General features: G+C 41.0%; 1 protein-coding gene across 7 annotated transcripts in view; it reads left to right on the top strand.

Moving 5' to 3' along the window:
- Positions 1-17,876, top strand: part of METTL6 (methyltransferase 6, tRNA N3-cytidine) — a 48,352-nt gene that overhangs the window by 18,498 nt on the left and 11,978 nt on the right. For 4 of the 7 annotated variants that reach the window (XM_007108847.3, XM_007108846.4, XM_028489980.2 and 1 more), the window contains one exon: positions 388-752. The exons of 1 other annotated variant lie outside the window; for it this stretch is intronic. In XM_007108847.3, the coding sequence (XP_007108909.1) occupies positions 388-569 (182 nt within the window). In that variant the 3' untranslated portion in view covers positions 570-752. Of the gene's footprint in view, positions 1-387; positions 753-17,876 lie in introns of those variants that run through there. 2 more of the 7 variants (XR_003679869.2, XM_024115154.3) reach the window with 2 other exon arrangements.

The raw sequence follows: 17,876 nt of genomic DNA, 5'->3' as shown, positions 1-17,876 counted from the left end.
CCGCGGCATGTGGGATCTTCCCGGACCGGGGCACGAACCCGTGTCCCCTGCATCGGCAGGCGGACTCTCAACCACTGTGCCACCAGGAAAGCCCTGGAATTGTGTTTCTTTTTACTCAGACTCTTGTCCTTGAGGAATCACAGTAGGGCAAGGAGGGCGTACTCCAGGTTGTTCTTAAACTTTTTTGCTTATTGTTTATTTGGGAGTTTTTGTTTGACAGGGAGAAGTAGGAGTTTGTTAACTTTCCAGAACAAAACCTTTACCTTTTAGTGTTGAGGTTCTCCTTCCATTAAGGATGCCCTGTCTCAGCCTCCTGCCCCCCTCACCACTGCTCAGCAGTGCAGTGGAGTCCAGACTGCGAGCGCTGTCGATCTGCTTATCTTCTAGAATTCCTGGCACGGCTCTTTACGGACACAGGTTACGAAGAAGAGATGAACGAGTACGTGTTTCGTGAGACGGTGAATAAAAAAGAAGGCCTGTGTGTGCCGAGGGTTTTCCTTCAGAGCAAGTTCCGAAAGTCTCTGAAGAGCCCAACTCCTGTGACCCCGCGCCTGGGCCACGAGTCCTGACCTTTCACGAGGTTGATGTCTGTGCCTCCCCTTGAAGAGGAAAGTTTAAAGTCACTCTTTTTATTTTGTGTACTTTTATATTTTAACTTTTTAAAATGAATATATATACTTTTTATATTAAAAGGTAGCAAGTGTGTGTGTGTTACAGAATTGTAAATAAAATTGCAAGACCTTAAGAGGAAAGTTTTATGGTATAAAGTGATTTAGCCATGTTGTCTAAGATTCCACAGAGGAAAGCATGAGGGCCCTGTAGCACTTAAAGAGACCCATGTCATTCATTACTCCTCCACTCTGTAAATGTGTCTCTAGGCAGCATGTCAGACAACACTGTGGAAAAATGAGGCCAAATAGACTAAAATAACACATCCCTGTGTATTTTTAGCTTGAAGGATTGTTCTCTTCTTTCTCCAGTGTCTCATGTTTGCCCATTTCCCTCTGCTTCGGTTCATTTATGTGCCTCCTCGGGACCAGTGTCCACAAATGCCACTTTTGCATTGGAGGTCTCAGGAACACCCCATGGCTCCCTGCTTCGTTCTTGAGACCGTCTGTAATTGGGCCAGTCCCTAGCCACAGTTCCCTGAGGGAGATGGGAAGGCCATCCCCTGTCCCAGCTCCCCATTGGGAAATGAGGCGGCGGCAGCTAAGAGGCAATGACTGCCATGGCTAGTGCTGAGGTGGCATATAGGAAAATCCTCAGATTGGTCTGCTGACCTGTTTCCCAAGCATTCCTGTGTAATGACTTTCACTTTATAAAATGAAGTCAGAGTTCTTTTGGCCTGCTAACAAAGCTGATCCTGTAGGCCGTGATGTTTCCTGTTTATGAGAATGGTTGACTTGAGTGTACTGCCTGGACCGCACACACAGCCAGCTAGGGCCCTTCAACGCCAAACACATTTGAAGGGGAGGGGTCCCTGTGGGGAGGGGCTGGCCAGTAGTCATAGCCGTTCTGTACAATTAGAGTCAGCCCTCCCGCTCCCGGAGAGAAGAGGGACAGGCAGTGAGGCTCAGGCGGCATGCTTGCTGGGTGTCCTCGCTCGGCCATCTGTCCCTGACTGCTTGGGAGGGCTCTAAGGGGCAGGGGAAGCAAGAGGAACCCCTGTCTGTTGCTGGTCTGTTGCTTTATGTATTCTCTCCCCTTCTTTTGAAGGCTGGAAGATGGCTATTCTGGGTAAGAGCAAAACTGATGAGGACTAGTACAGAGTTGTCCTTTGAAATCAGCTTGTAAAGAAGATGAACCTGGTGCGGGACGGTGACTCACTGGCTTCCTCATGGAGCGAGGGGCAAGCCCAGCCCCAGAGCAGTTTGTTGGGGGAGAGCCTCGACCAGCCCCAGGCTCCCCACCTCCAGTCCAGGGCTCTTTCCTCCAAGTGGCTCCAGCAAGTGCATCCCACACCCAGCTTCAGCCCCAGAATGCTGCTAAATGGCCCCTCCTCGGAAGTCCTTTCACCTGTTTCCTCCACTAGGTCTGACCAATGTCACTTGGATTTTAGTGGCTGAGCTGGATAAAAACAGGATATTTAAAGTAGAAAGTGGGGAGCAGTGTGGTGTGTAGTAGGGTAAGCATGGGCTTTTGTTGTCAGAAGTCAGTTGTGGCCTCACCACTCACTCTGTTTGAACCTCAGATTCCTTAACTTGTAAGACATGGATAATTGTCCTGAGACCTACCAGAGGTGGCCGATCTGGCCGACCACGTGCCCTGGAGACGGGAGTGACTCTAAAGCAAGCTAAACAGGCTGACGAGGACCCGGCCATAAGAAAAGGCCCCTCTACCTTTGCCAGGAGTTGCCTGAGGGGATGCCTGTAAAGGAGGCCCACGGTTTCCTCCAAGCACAACTTGGAGTCGTCTCTGTCCTCAGGAGCAATGATGGCCCCAAATTCCTGCCCCATAAAGGAAAGGCTGCAGATTTTTCACCTGGAATATTTAAAGCTGGCCTAATGACACGCACACCTCTGACACCCAGCCAGGTAACCTCTCAGTAACCCCACTTGAAAATGTAGTGGTTGTAAAACATACTTCTAGTTAAATGAATGAGGTGACATAGTATATCATGGTTTGGGCCAGTGGATTGGGGTAAGAAATAATAAAAACATGGCTTCAGTTCTCTTGCCTCGGTGTTCATTCTCCCTGGGACACTTCCATTACTGCACCCCAGATTAAGACAGAGGAGCAGAGTCTTCTGCAGGTTGGGTGCCCAGGAGATCCAGGAAAGCAAGGCCACAGTGTGTTTAGTAGCAAAACTCTGTGACAGCATTTGTTAAATCATAGACTGCCAAGAGTCAACCAGTATTGCCTTGTCTTCACAGGCGGAAAATAGCCCCAGAAGGGTAGTGAGTACTGGTTTACAGTGCTATAGAAAATAGCATAAGTACTATAGTGCTCTTTAGTGAGGTGTATATACCATATATAGTATAGAAAATATATATTATACTACGCAGTATATATCGTATACGTACTATATGGTACTATTAATTTCATTTGCGTTTTTGATATATACTACATACAGCAATACTAATTGTGTTACGCTATTTGGAATATAAACATCTGGGTTCAAGTCCAGGACTTGGCCCGTACAAGTAGTCAACTTCTCCAAGCCTCAGTCTTCCCGTTTCTAAGACTGAGATCCTGTTACCTGTAGCACAGGACTGCTGCCAGATGAAATGAGTGATTCATTTACTATAGAGTTACAGTCAAGTGCTTGTTATTTCTATTAGTTTGTATTCCCCAAGAAAATGACTTAATCCATACTCCTCTTCACGAAGCAGTCATATTTAATCTGACAGGGCCCTTTGAAAGGGCCCAGGATTTGGATGAGCCACCACAAGGTGGCGCTAGATGCCAGCTATTCCCACCAACCTCAGCTGGGCCCCAATCTTTTTTTTTTTTTTTTTTTTTTTGTGGTAAGCGGGCCTCTCACTGTTGTGGCCTCTCCCTTTGCGGAGCGCAGGCTCCGGACGCGCAGGCTCAGCGGCCACGGCTCATGGGCCCAGCCGCTCTGCAGCATGTGGGATCTTCCCGGACCGGGGCACGAATCCGTGTCCCCTGCATCGGCAGGCGGACTCCCAACCACTGTGCCACCAGGGAAGCCCATTGGCTGGGCCCCAATCTTAATTGCAGTTAAAGCGTGTACATTTTTATTGTCTTTGAAGAGGAAGGGAAATGCTTACAAATGTGTTTTCTAGGTCAGCTTTAGCTCATAAGATCAATTTTGGCCTCACAGTGGGGATAAGAAAGCAAGGGTGATTTTCTCCAGCACTCATTCTACTTTGCCTACTGAAGGCAACATTTTTAGGCAATGGGCTAAAGTGTCTGCAAGGCCTCACCCCTCCTCATCCTCAAGTGGTTCTGTGGACTTGCTTTTACGTTGCCGGGGTTTAAAGCAAGAGAAGGGACTGCAGCGTGGACACTTGTTTGCCTCACACATTATTCAGTTATCTTTGACAGCCTTTGGTTCCCTGTTTCACAGTTGTCAATCAAGGGAGGGAAAATTGTGAAGTAAATTGTGTCTACCAAGAGAGTGTTTTCCGGGACCAAGTTTGCTGTTGGGGAGCAAATATTTAACAGAAGCTTAAATAGACTCCATTAATGAAACCAAAAATAAAATTAGCTGCTTTTTCACTTTTCCTTTCTGCCCTTCTCAGATGTGTGGCATTTCATTAGATAGTATTCAGTAGGTACTGGCTGGGCACAGGGTCCCGTGGGGTCACTGTGGCTGGAGTACAGGATTGGGAAGGGAGGCAGTGCGGGCACGTGCTGAGAGGTAGCCCTGGCCGAGTCTTCACTCAGCCAAAGCAAGACAGCTAGGAAGCCAAACACAAACACAGCCACCAGAGGAAAGAGGAACAGAAAGAAAGGCTATGGAAAACCTGAACGTGACAACCGTCATCATTTAGAAAGAATATTTCCACATTTTCACGGTAGAGGTATCATACGCTCTGGTCTGGGGCATGGCCGTGAAGATGAGAACGTGACACACAGCTCCTTTAGAGTATCTTACCAAGCACATCTAGAAAAACATCAAGACTAGCAAAGTGAGACAATTCCCAGAGGAATTATAACTGCTAAAAATATGGTCAACTCTAGTTAGAGATAATCACAAATTAAATTGAGACTTTCCTTTTTCCTACCAAATGGATAAAGCTTAAAAAACAATACTCCATGCTGGTAAAGAAATAGATGTTCAGGTTTGTTCAACTACAGCTGATACTTTTTCTTCTTTATACTTTTCTGAAGTTTCCATGTTTTCTGTAATGAGCATATATTGCTTTTACATTAAGAAAAAAAGTAATCTAGCATCCTCAGAACTCCTCTGAAAACCTCATAAGTTAAATGAACTAAAATCCTTGTGACAAATCTGCTAGAAATTAAGATTCTTACCCACCAGGAACTAGAAGACACCTCCCAGGAATAAGAGAATAGGTATCTTAGGATATTCTTTTTGTTCCCAGTGCTCTGGGGAGGTGCCTTGGATGGAGATTTTCATCTGTTGGGCTGGGCCCTCCATGGCTGCTTTGAATTTGGAAACGCATATCCTTCAGTCCCTTGGGGAATTTTACTCGACATTTTTATTTAGTTATTCCTCACCACTACCAACACACACATACACACACCCCACATGTATTTTCTCTCTTTCTGGAACTCTTATTAAAATGTTTCACTTCCTGAACTCATGCCATAATTTTACAATCTGTTCTCTCCTTCTCTGCCATCTCTCTCTCTTAACATTTTGCTTTCTGGGAGATTTAGCTCACAATCCTTTCATTGAGTTTTAAAATTTCTGCTTTCACAATTTTAATTTCCAAGAACCTTTTTTATTCTTTCAGTGTCCATTTTATTTTATAAATTTATGTATTTATGTATGTATGTATGTATTTGTTTTTGGCTACATTGGGTCTTTGCTGCACGCGGGCTTTCTTTAGTTGTGTCGAGCGGGGGCTGCTCTTCATTGTGGTCTGCGGGCTTCTCATTGTGGTGGCTTCTCTTGTTGCAGAGCAACTGCTGTAGGCGTGCAGGCTTCAGTAGTTGCGGCATGCAGTCCCAGTAGTTGTGGCTCACTGGCCCTAGAGCGCAGGCTTCATAGTTGTGGTGCACGGACTTAGTTGCTCCGCGGCATGTGGGATCTTCCTGGACCAGGGCTCGAACCCGTGTCCTCTGCATTGGCAGGCAGGTTCTTAAACACTGCACCACCAAGGAAGCCCTCAATGTCCTTTTTTTAAAAAAATTTATTTTATTTACTTATTTATTTATTTTTGGCTGCGTTGGGTCTTCATTGCTGCGCGTGGGCTTTCTCTAGTTGCGGCGAGCGGGGGCTACCCTTCGTTGCAGTGTGCGGGCTCCTCATTGTGGTGGCTTCTCTTGTTGCGGAGCACAGGCTCTAGGTGTGCGGGCTTCAGTAGTTGCAGCTCGTGGGCTCAGTAGTTGTGGCTTACGGGCCCTAGAGCGCAGGCTCAGTAGTTGTGGCGCACGGGCTTAGTTACTCGTGGCATGTGGGATCTTCCCGGACCAGGGCTTGAACCTGTGTCCCCTGCATTGGCAGGCGGATTCTTAACCACTGTGCCACCAGGAAAGCCCTGTCCATTTTAAAAATAGCAATTTAGTCATGTTTCATGGAAGCAATGTCTTCTCTGATCTAAGGCATATACTTTCCACAGGGGCAAAGTTGTCCCCCAAAGGGGCAAAAATCGGTTCTTTGGGGGGTTGGCAAAAAATATTAGATATTACAATAAATTGTGGCCCTCCAAAACTCAACCATATTTGACAAAATCATATTCTTTAATATTTAATTTCTGTCATTAGGAAAACATAAGTTTTAATTCTAATTTTTCTCCTTAGAGATGTGGTTTAGTTTTCATCTCCCTAGATAGTCTCCCTATCAGTCTGGATTCTCCAGAGAAACAGAACCAATATATATAATTATATATAAGATATATTGTATGTATAATAATATATGTATACATTATATAATTATATAACATAAATACATAATTGTATATTTTTTCCTTAGTCAGCTTTTTATTATGATTTTGTTATTTGATTTTATCCACACAGTTAGATGTTCAAGTTCTTTATCCACTCAACCAAGTGAAGACATTTAATAGACAGACAAATGGATGTATTTGGGGGTATATTAAGGATAATGTAAACTGTTAGCAAAACAAATAAGTGTCTGACATTTAGAGAGGAAAAAACAAAAGGGGAATAGAGAAATTCACAAAAAAGCAGAGAGATGGGTAATTTAAAAATAAATAAGTAAATGAGAGAGAGAGAGAGAGAGAGAGAGAGAGAGAGAGAGAGAGAGAGAGAGATTGGTTTACTATAAGGAATTGGCTCACACAGGATTGGTTTACTATAAGGAATTGGCTCACACAGTTATGGAGGCTGAGAAGTCCAGGATCTACAGTTATCAAGCTGGAGGCTCAGGGGAGCAGACAGTATAGTTCCAGTCCAAGTCTGATGGCCTAAGAAGCAAGATTGTTGATGGTTTAAGTTCAAGCCTGAGTCTGAGTCTGAAAGCAGGAGAAGACCAATGTGCCAGGTCAAAGACAGGCAGAGAGAAAAATTCTTTTTTACTCAGCCTTTTATTCTATTCAGGCCTTCAACAGATTGAATGAGGCCCACCCACACTGGGGAGGGCAATCTGCTTTACTCAGTCTACTGATTCAAACATTAACCTCATCTAGAAACAGCCTCACAGACACACTCAGAAATGATGTTTAACCTATCTGGGTATTCTAAGGCCCAGTTTGTTTGTTTTTTCTTTCCTGTTTTGGTCTAAACCTTTACTGTTAGGGGCTGTCCTCAGGTTTGTGGTGATCCTTGGTTTTCCATTCATATTTTTAAATGGGGAGCTAAAAGCTGGTTAGAACTCTGAGCATCAGGAGTTGTCGATGTGGGCTTCTCTGTATGGCAATCTGCCTATTGTGTTTTATAACCCACATTTTGATATCTTTAGATCTCTCCAGAAAATAATCTTCCAGTCCCTGCCTGGAAGATACCATCCTAGCTACCCGTGATCTGGGAGCCAAGCCAGTGAGGGGTGGGGAAAATCTCAGTGTTCGGAATGTAAGCTTTCTCCTAGTTCACTGTGAAAATCTTTAGTACTACCTTCAGAACAGTGCCCCATCCTTAAGGTTGCCTGATGTGCCATTATCCAGAGACTTTTGTTTTTAGCCACTAGTCTTGTTGTGGGGTTGGGGACTTACAGTTGTCTGGCTCTGTGTGCATTGGGAGGGGGTCGGGAGTATAGATGCTCTTTAATGATTTTCAACCAGTTCTTCTGTTTTTAGTCCAATCTGCACCCACACTTCTAGAAATAGCTGGTGCCACCAAGTCCTGGGCCACAGAGCCTTTGGGAGTTCTCAATGCAAACTGAGTTGCTCCTGGGCTTCCCTGGTGGTGCAGTGGTTGAGAGTCCGCCTGCTGATGCAGGGGACACAGGTTCATGCCCCGGTCCGGGAAGATCCCACATGCCGCAGAGCGGCTGGGCCCGTGAGCCATGGCCGCTGCGCCTGCGTGTCCGGACCCTGTGCTCCACAACGGGAGAGGCCACAGCAGTGAGAGGCCCGCATACAGCAAAAAAACAAAAACAAACAAACAAACAAAAAACAAAACTGAGTTGCTCCTTGTCTTTCCTCACTATGGGCTTAAGGTTCAGCTTCTCATCTACAAGTCAGCTGCTATTCATCCTCCTGTGTTCAAGCCTCCCACATTTTATCATCTCTTTATGGTTTTGTGCAGTGAAGAATCCTTTTGTTGTCATTTTAGTGGGGTTTCCAGAAGGAGCTGAAATAAGTACATGTGCTTAGTCTGTACATGCAGACTAATTAGTTGGGTTGGGAAGGAAAAGGTAGCACACAGACTGGTGGACAATTTGAGCAGGGAGTAGATTGGCATGGTTGCCAAGGGTAAAGGGCCTGACAGATCTGGAGGGGCGGAGGCAACTCAGGGGAGCTGAACTGGTGGTATGTGCTTCGAACTTAAGAAAGGTTCGTTCCAGGTATTGCCTTGACAGAGTCCAAGGTGTTGCTGAATCAGAATCGGGTAGCTATTCAGAGAGCTGCTTCAAGTCGTATCCCGATGTATGCATCAAGGACCTTAGAAATAGCCATACTTTTTTTCCATTAACTTCATTCTTAGGATTCTTGCCTAATAGAGAAGCTTATATATATTTATTAGCATATATATATGTATATATGTAGTAGCTTCTCTTAGGAAAGTATACATATGTGTATATGTGGACTTTTTCACAAAGATGTTCATTAGCAGCATTTTTATAATACCAAATATTAGAAACGGTCTAAACTAGGGCTTAACAAATGATGGCCCGTTGGTCAAATCGAGCCCTCCTCCTACTTTTGTAGATGGAGTTGTGCTGAAGCACAGCCACCCCCAAGTACATATTGTTTATGTCTCCTTTCCTGCTATAACAGCAGAGACTATGGCCAGCAAAGCCTAAATACTTACTGTCTGGTCCTTTAAGAAAAAGTTTGTTGACCCTTGGTCTGAATGACTAGTAGAAAAGTGGTCAAGCCAACTCAGGTGCATCATACACTGAAATAGAATATAGTCAATGAACACTGAATCTAGGAAAAAGTTGTGTTGTTTTTTTTTAACTGTAAAAAAACCCACATAACATAAAATTTACCTTCTTAACCATTTTTAAGTGTACAGTTCAATAGTGTTAACTATGTTCACATTGTCGTGAAACAGAGCTTCATCTTGCAAAACTGAAACTCTCTACCCATTAAATAACATTTCCCTTTCCCCAGCCTGGTATTCTAATTTCTGTTTCTATGAATTTGAATACTTTAGATGCCTCAGATAAGTGGAATCGTGCAAGTTTTGTCTTTTTGTGACTGGCTTATTTCACTTAGCATGGTGTCCTCAAGCTTCATCCATGTTGTAGCATGTGACAGAATTTCCTTCCTTCTTAAGGCTGAATAAAATTCCATTTTACGTATATACTACACTTTGTTCATCCATCAATAGGTATTTGGGTTGCTTCTGCCTTTTGGTTATTGTGAATAATGCTGCAATGAACATGGGTGTACAAATATTTCTGTGAGACCCTGCTTCCAATTCTTTTGGCTATAAACCCAGAAGTAGCATGGCTGGATCATATAATAGTTCTATTTTTAATTTTTTGAGGAACCTTAATGCTATTTTCCATAGTAATTGTACCATTCCCTCCACCTTTTTATTGAAGTATAGGTGACATACAATATTTTGTTAGTTCCAGGTGGACAACATAGTGGTTTGACAGTTATATGCAATACAAATCGATCACCACGATAAGTCTAATAACCTTCTGCCACCCTAAAAAGTTATTACAATATTATTGACTATATTCCCTATGCTGTACATTACATCCCCGTAACTTATTTATCTTATAAGTAGAAGTTTGTACCTCTTAATCCTCTTCACCAATTTTGCCCAACTCCCCACCTGCCCCCCTCTGGCCACCACCAGTTTGTTCTCTGTATCTATGAGCCTGTTTCTGTTTTGTTGTGCGTGTTTGTTTCTTTTGTTTTTTAGATTCCACATATAAGTGAAATCATACAGTATTTGTCTTTCTCTGTCTGACTTATTTCACTTAGAATAACACTAAATCCATCCATGTTGTCACAAATGGCAAGATTTCATTCTTTTTTATGGCTGAGTAATATACCCTTGTGTATACAGTTGACCCTTGAACAACCCCAGGGGTTACAGTTACCACCCCTCTGTGCAGTTGAAAATCCATGTATAACTTTTGAGTTGGCCCTCTGTATCCACAGTTCAATCCACAGGTGAATCCACAGATTCAACCAACTGCATATTATGTAGTACTATAGTAGTTATTTATTGAAAAAAAATTGTGTATAAGTGGACCCATGCAGTTCAAACCCATGTTTTTCAAGGGTCAACTGTATATACCACATCTTTATCCATTCATCTATGGATGGACACTTAAGTTGCTTCCATATCTTGGCTATTGTAAAAATGCTGCAATGAATGAAGGAGTGAATATATCTTTTTGAATTAGTGTTTTCATTTTTTTCAGATAAATACCCAGAAGTGAAACTGCTGGATTATATGGTAGTTCTATTTTTAGTTTTTTGAGGAACCTCCATACTGTCTTCCATAGTGGCTGCACCAATTTACATTCCCACCAACAGTGCATGTGGTTTCCCTTTTCTCCACATCCTGACAACACGTATTTGTCTTTTTGATAATAGAATAACAGATAATAACATTCTGACAGGTGTGAGGTGATATTTCCTTGTGGTTTTGATTTGCATTTCCCTGATGATTAGTGCTGTTGAGCATCTTTTCATGTGTCTGTTGGCCATCTTGTGCAAAAGCTTTTTAGTTTGATGTAGTCCCATTTGTTTATCTTTGTTTTTGTTCCACTTGCCTGAGGAGACAAATCCAAAAAAATATCGCTAAGACCAATGTCAGAGACCATACTGGCTATGTTTTCTTCCAGGAGTTTTATGATTTCAAGTCTTACATTTAAGTCTTTAATCCATTTTGAGTTTATTTTTGTATATGGTGTAAGATAGTGGTAGAGTTTTTTTCTTTTCTTTTCTTTTTTTTTTTTTTTTTGCATGTAGCTGTCTAGTTTTCCCAGCATCATTTATTTAAAAGACCATCTCTTCCCTCCTCCTCTGTTGTAAATTAATTGACCATGTACATGTGGGTTTGTTTCTGAGCTGTCTATTGTGTTCCATTGATCTATGTCTTTTTGTGCTGGTACCATAGTTTTGATTACTATAGCTTTGTAGTATAGTTTGAAATCAGTGAGCATGATATACCCAGTTTTGTTCATCCTTAAGATTGCTTTGGCTATTTGGGGTCTTTTGTAGTTCCCTACAAATTTTAGGATTATTTGTTCTACTTCTGTGAAAAATGTCATTGGTATACTGATAGGGATTGCACCGAGTAGTTTGGACAAGATTGACTTGGGTAGTTTGGACATTTTAACAATATTAATTCTTCCAATCCACAAGTACAGTATGTCTTTCCATTTATTTGTGTCATCTTCCATTTCTTTCATCAATGTCTTATCATTTTCCAAGTACAGGTCCTTCACCTCCTTGGTTAAATTTATTCCTAGGTATTTCATTCTTTTTGATGCAGTTATAAATAGGATTGTTTTCTTAATTTCTCTGACATTTCATTATTAGTGTATAGAAATACAACAGAGTTCTGTACATTGATTTTATATCCTACAGCTTTACTGAATTCATTTATTAGTTCTAATAGTTTTTTTTGGAGTCTTTAGGGTTTTCTATATATCATATCATGCCATCTGTATAGTGACAGTTTTATTTCTTTTCTAATTTGGATGCTTTTTATCCTTTTTTTTTCTTATCTGATTGCTCTTGCTAGGACTTCCAATACTATGTTGCATAAAAGTGACAAGAACGGGTATTCTTATCTTGTTCCTGATCTTAGAGAAAAAGCTTTTAGCATTTCACTGTTGAGTATGATGTTAGCCATAGATTTGTATATATGGCCTTTATTATGTTGAGATGTGTTCCCTCTATACCCACTTTGTTGAGAGTTTTTACCATAAATGGGTGTTGAATTTTGTCACATGCTTTTTCTGCATCTATTGAGTTGATCAAGTGATTTTTATCATTCATTTTGTTAATGTGGGTATCATGTTGATTGATTTGTGGATATTGAACCATCCTTGCATCTCTGGAATAAATCCTACTTGATCATGGTGTGCGATTCTTTTACTTTATTGTTGAATTGATTTGCTAATATTTTCTTGAGTATTTTTGCATATATGTTCATCAGGGATTTTGGCCTATAATTTTTTTTTTTGGTAGTGTCTATCTGGTTTTGGTATCAGGGTGATGCTGGCCCTGTAACATGAGTTTGGAAGCATTCCTTCCTCTTCAGTGTTTTCGAATACAGTTGACCCTTGAACAATATGGGGGTTAATTCACATATAACTTATAGTCGGCCCTCCATATTCAGGGCTCCTCCACATACGTGGATTCACCCAAACACAGGCCATGTAGTACTGTAGTATTTACTATTGAAAAATATCTTCATATAAGTGGACCCATGCAGTTCAAACCTACGTTGTTCAAGGGTCAACTGTAGTTTGCAAAGAATAGGTATTAACTCCTTTAAAAGTTTGGTAGAATTCACCTGTAAAGCCATCTGGTCCTGAACCTTTGTTTTTGGGAATTTTTAAATTACTGATTCAGTTTCATTACTAGTGGTCAGTCTGTTCAGATTTTCTAATTCTTCTTTATTCAGTCTTGGAAGAGTGTATGTTTCTAGGAATTTATCCATTTCTTCTAGATTGTCCAATTTGTTGGGGTGTAATTGTTTGTATTAACCTCCTATGATCCTTAATATTTCTGTGGTGTCAGTTGTAACTTCTCTTTCATTGCTGATCTTATTTATTTGAGTCCTTTCTCTTTTTTTCTTGATGAGTCTAGCCAAAGGTTTATCAATTTTGTTTATTTTCTCAAAGAACCAGCTCTTAGTTTTGTTGGTCTTTTATTTTCTTTTTTAGTCTCTATTTCATTTATTTCCATTCTGATCTTTATTATTTCCTTCCATCTGTTAACTTTGGGCTTTGTTTGTTCTTCTTTTTCTAGTTCCTTTAGGTGTAAGGTTAGATTGTTTATTTGAGGTTTTTCTTGTTTCCTGTTGGAGATCTGTATCACTATAAACCTCCCTCTTAGAACTGCTTTTGCTGTGTCCCATAAATTTTGGAACGTTGTGTTTCCATTTTCATTTGTCTCAAGGTATTTTCTGATTTCTCTTTGATTTTTGTTGACCCATTGGTTGTTCAGAAGTATTTTGTTTAGCCTACATGTGTTGGGCAAGTTGCAGTTTTTTCCTTGTAGTTGATTTCTAATGTCATACCATTGTGGTCAGAAAAGATCCTTGATATGATTTCAGTCTTCTTAAATTCTCTAAAACTTGTTTTGTAGCCTGTCATGTGATCTATCCTGGAGAACGTTCCATGTGCACTTGAAAAGAATGTGTATTCTATTGTTTTCTGGTGGAATGTTCTGTAAATATCTATTAAGTTCATCTGGTCTAATGCACCATGTAAGACCAATGTTTCCTTATTGATTTTCCGTCTGGATGATCTATTCTTTGATTTAAGTGGGTGTTAAAGTTCCATACTATTATTATATTGCTCTCTGTTTCTCCCTTTATGTCTGTTAATATTTGCTTTTTGTATCTAGGTGCTCCTACGTTGGGTGCATAGACATTTACAAATGTTATAGCCTCTTGTTGGGTTGATTGTTTTATCACTTTGTAATGCCCTCCTTTTTGTCTTGTTAAAGTCTTTGTTTTAGAGTTTATTTTGTCTGATGTAAGTATTGCTACCCTAGCTGCCTTTTTGTTTCTATTTGCATAGAATATCTTTTTCCTTCCCTTCATTTTCAGTCTCTGTGTGAGATCTGAAGTGAGTCTCTTATAGGCAGCATGTATATGGGTCTTGTTTTTTATTCATTCAGCTACCTGATGTCTTTTGATTGGAGCATTTAGTCCACTTACATTTAAAGTTACTATTAATAAGTATGTACTTATTTGTCATTTTATTCATTGTTTTAGGGTTGTTTTTGTAGCTATTTTTTGTTCCTTTCTTCTTCTTTTGCTCTCTTCCCTTGTGATATAATGACTATCTTTAGTGGTATGTTTGGATTCATTTCTCTTTTCCTATGTGTCTGTTGTACATTTTTGGTTTGTGGTTACCATGAGGTTCATATATAAAAATCTGTGTACACAGCAGTCTTTTTTAAGTTGATGGTCACTTAAGTTTGAGTGCATCCTAAAAGCACTACATTTTTACTACCCTCCCCATCACATTTTATGTTTTAATGTCATACGTATATCTTTTTATTTTGTATATCACTTAACTGATTATTTTAGACATGATTTTACTACCTTTGTCCTTTAACCTTCATACTAGCTTTATAGGTAGTTGATCCACTACCTTTTCTATATGTTTGCCTTTACCAGTGAGATTTTTTTCTTTCATAATTTTCTTGTTTCTAGTTTTGGCCTTTGTTTTCTGTTTAAATAAGTCCCTTTAACATTTTTTTTGTAAGACTGGTTTAGTGGTGATGAACTCCTTTAGCTTTTGCTCATCTGGGAAACTCTAAATCTCTCCTTCAAATCTGAATCATAACCTTGCCAGGTAGAGTACTCTTGGTTGTAGGTGTTTCCTTTCACCACTTTAAATATATCATTCCAGTCCCTTCTGGCCTATAAAGTCTCTACTGAAAAATTAGTTGATAGTCTTTTGGGTATTCCCTTGTATGTAACTAGTTTTTCTCTTACTGCTTTTAAGATTCTCTCTTTATTTTTAACCTTTGACATTTTAATTATAATATGTCTTGGTATGGATCTTTCAGTTCATTTTGTTTGAACCAGTTCATTTTGTTTCATCCCTGTACTTGGATGTGTTTCCTTCCCCAGTTTAGAGAAATTTTCAGCCATTATTTCTTCAGATAGGTTTTCTGTCCCTTTCTGTCTCTCTCTTCTCCTCTGGGATCCCTATACTGTGAATGTTAGTATGCTTGATGTTTTCCCAGAGATCCCTTAAACTATCCTCATTTTTTAAAAGTCTTTTTTCTTTTTTCTGTTCCAATTGGGTGATTTCCATTACCCTGTCTTCCAGATTGCTGATTCATTCCTCTGCATCCTCTAAACCAGGGGTCCCCAACCCCTGGGCCATCCACAGCCTGTTAGGAACTGGGCCACACAGCAGGAGGTGAGTGGCGGGCGAGCGAGCAAAGCTTCATCTGCTGTTCCCCATCGCTCTCATTACCTCCTGAACCATCCCTCCCCACCCCGTCCATGGAAAAATTGTCTTCCACGATACTGGTCCCTGCTGCCCAAAAGGTTGGGGACTGCTGCTCTAAACTGCTGTTGATTCCCTCTCATGTGTTTTTCATTTCAGTTATTATATGCTTCAGTTCTGACTAGTGCTTTTTTATATTTTTATCTCTTTGTTGAAGCTCTCACTGAGTTCGTCCATTCTTCTCCCAATTTGGTAAGCATATTTGTGACTATTATTTTGAACTCTATCGGGTAAGTTGTTTATCTCTGTTTCGTTTAGCTCTTTTTCTGAGGTTTGGTCTTGTTCTTTCTTTCAGAAGGTATTTTTCGTCTCCTCATTTTGCCTAACTTTCTGTGTTTGTTTCTATGTATCAGGTATATCAGCTGTATCTCCTGGTCTTGAAAGAATGGCTTTACATAGAAAGTGCCCTGTGGAGTTCAGTGGCACAACCCTCCTCACCGCCACCCCAGTCACCAGAGCCAGGTGCTCCAGTGGTATTCCCTGTGTGGGCTGCATGTGCCCTCCTGTTGTGATTGGGCCACAATTGATGTGAGCGTGCTGGTGTGCAGGGCTGGCCCCCAGAGCAGAAGCCACTTTGGAGGGGCCTGGTTTCAGCTGGGGCCACCCACCAGATGTGGTGGGGTGGGAGCTGCTTTAGGTGGGACAGGTCCTCAGGATCACTGGGGTGGGGTGCATGGTTTTAGCTAGACTGATGGAGAGTGATAGATATGGCGCCTGCCAGCACTGGCCCAGTTATGTGGAAAACCAGTTTAAAAAAATGGTGTCTGCCAGCACTTCCATCCCCAGAGAAATTTCCACCAGATCCCTACCTCTACAACACACATCCTAAGATCAGTCAATGAATCTTTTTCTTGTATGACCCAGGCGCTTTTCAAGCTGCTGCCTCTGCACTGTGACATAAGGCCAGTGAGTTTGTACACAAGTCTTTCAAGAGTGGAGTATCAATTTCCCAATGCCCTCTGCTGTCCCAGATGTAAGCCCTGCTGGTTTTCAAAGCCAGACATTATGGGGACTCATCTTCCCAGTGTAGGTCCCTCACGTTGAACAGCCCAGTGTTGGGCTTGAACCCCTTGCTCCTCAGCAGGGAACTCCATGGTTGTGATATACCTCCTGCTTGTAGGTTGCTGCACCAGGGGTGTGGGTGCTGACTAGACAGCATCTCTGCTCTGCTTACCCATCTCTTTGTGGCCTTTTCTTTATATTCTTAGTCATAGGAAATCTGTTCTGCTCATCTTTGGGTCATTCTCAGAGATAGTTGTTCTATATGTATTTGTAGTTTTGGTGTGTCTGTGGGAGGAGATGAGCACATAATCTTCCTACTCTGCCATATTGATCTGGAACTCTAGTTGAAACATTTTACAATCCCACCAGTTGGAACAAGGATTCCAATTTCTCCATATCCTTGGCAACGCTTGTTATTTTGTGTATTTTTGATAGTAGCTGTCCTAATGGATGTGAGGTGATATCTCATTTTGATTTTGATTTATATTTTTCTGATGATTAGTGAAGTTGAATATTTTTTCCTATGCTTATTGGCCATTTATATATCACTTTTGGGAAAATGCCTCTTCCAGTCTTTACCCAATTTTAATTGGGTTATTTGACTTCTTTGTTGTTGAGTTATAGGAGTTCTTCATATATTCTAGCATCCCCTTTTGCTGGAATCCCTTCTTGGTTTTACAGTGACCTGGGTGTTGTAGCTTCTCAGCTGGTCTCTAGAGTTCTCACAGAGGTATTCTGTTTCACATGTTGTAGGTGTCTCTGTGGGGGAAGGAGGGCCTGTAGCTTCCTAGTCTTCTATCTTGCTGATGTGACTCTCACAGGAAAATGTTTTTAGCATTTTAATAGAATGTTCATGTCGTAATGTTAAGTTAAAAAAAGAAAATCCAGATATAAAATTATACAGTCTGTTCTGAACCATGTAAAAATATTCATAGAAAAAATTCTGGTAAGAAATTCAGTACCATAAAATGTTACTACTTTTCTGTACTCTCAATATTTTACAACAAATATATATATATATGTGTGTGTGTGTATATATATATATATATATATACACATATATATATATATATATACATATATACATATATACTTTTATAATCAGGGAGGGGAGGAAGGCAATTAAATAAAACAACCAGGAGCTCAGAGGTAGACTTGGGGGTCAGATTAGGAAAGGAGCCTTTGTATTCAGTGATCCAAAGAGCAGAGAAATAGTGCTCTGAGGGCATGCAGGGTAGAGTTAGGAAAAAAGAACAGAATGGTGCAATAAGAATAAGAGGAAATGAGTAGAAGTCAAGCCAGTACCTTTGGGACAGAGGAGTGGGGAGAAAAGAAGTGACCTTCTAAGTCAGCCAAGATGTCTGAGGAGTTGACACTGGAACATCCCCACTAGAGGCATACTTTGAAGGGGAAGACTTCTGCCCGCTGTGACATGGTCTATGCCCTTTAAACATAAGGGTTGGCACAAGGCAAG

The sequence above is a fragment of the Physeter macrocephalus genome, chromosome 1, assembly GCF_002837175.3.
Source record: "Physeter macrocephalus isolate SW-GA chromosome 1, ASM283717v5, whole genome shotgun sequence".
NCBI classification, from domain to species: Eukaryota; Metazoa; Chordata; class Mammalia; order Artiodactyla; family Physeteridae; genus Physeter; species Physeter macrocephalus.
Note: the sequence above shows the minus strand (reverse complement) of the source record. Positions and strands in the feature narration are given on the sequence as shown.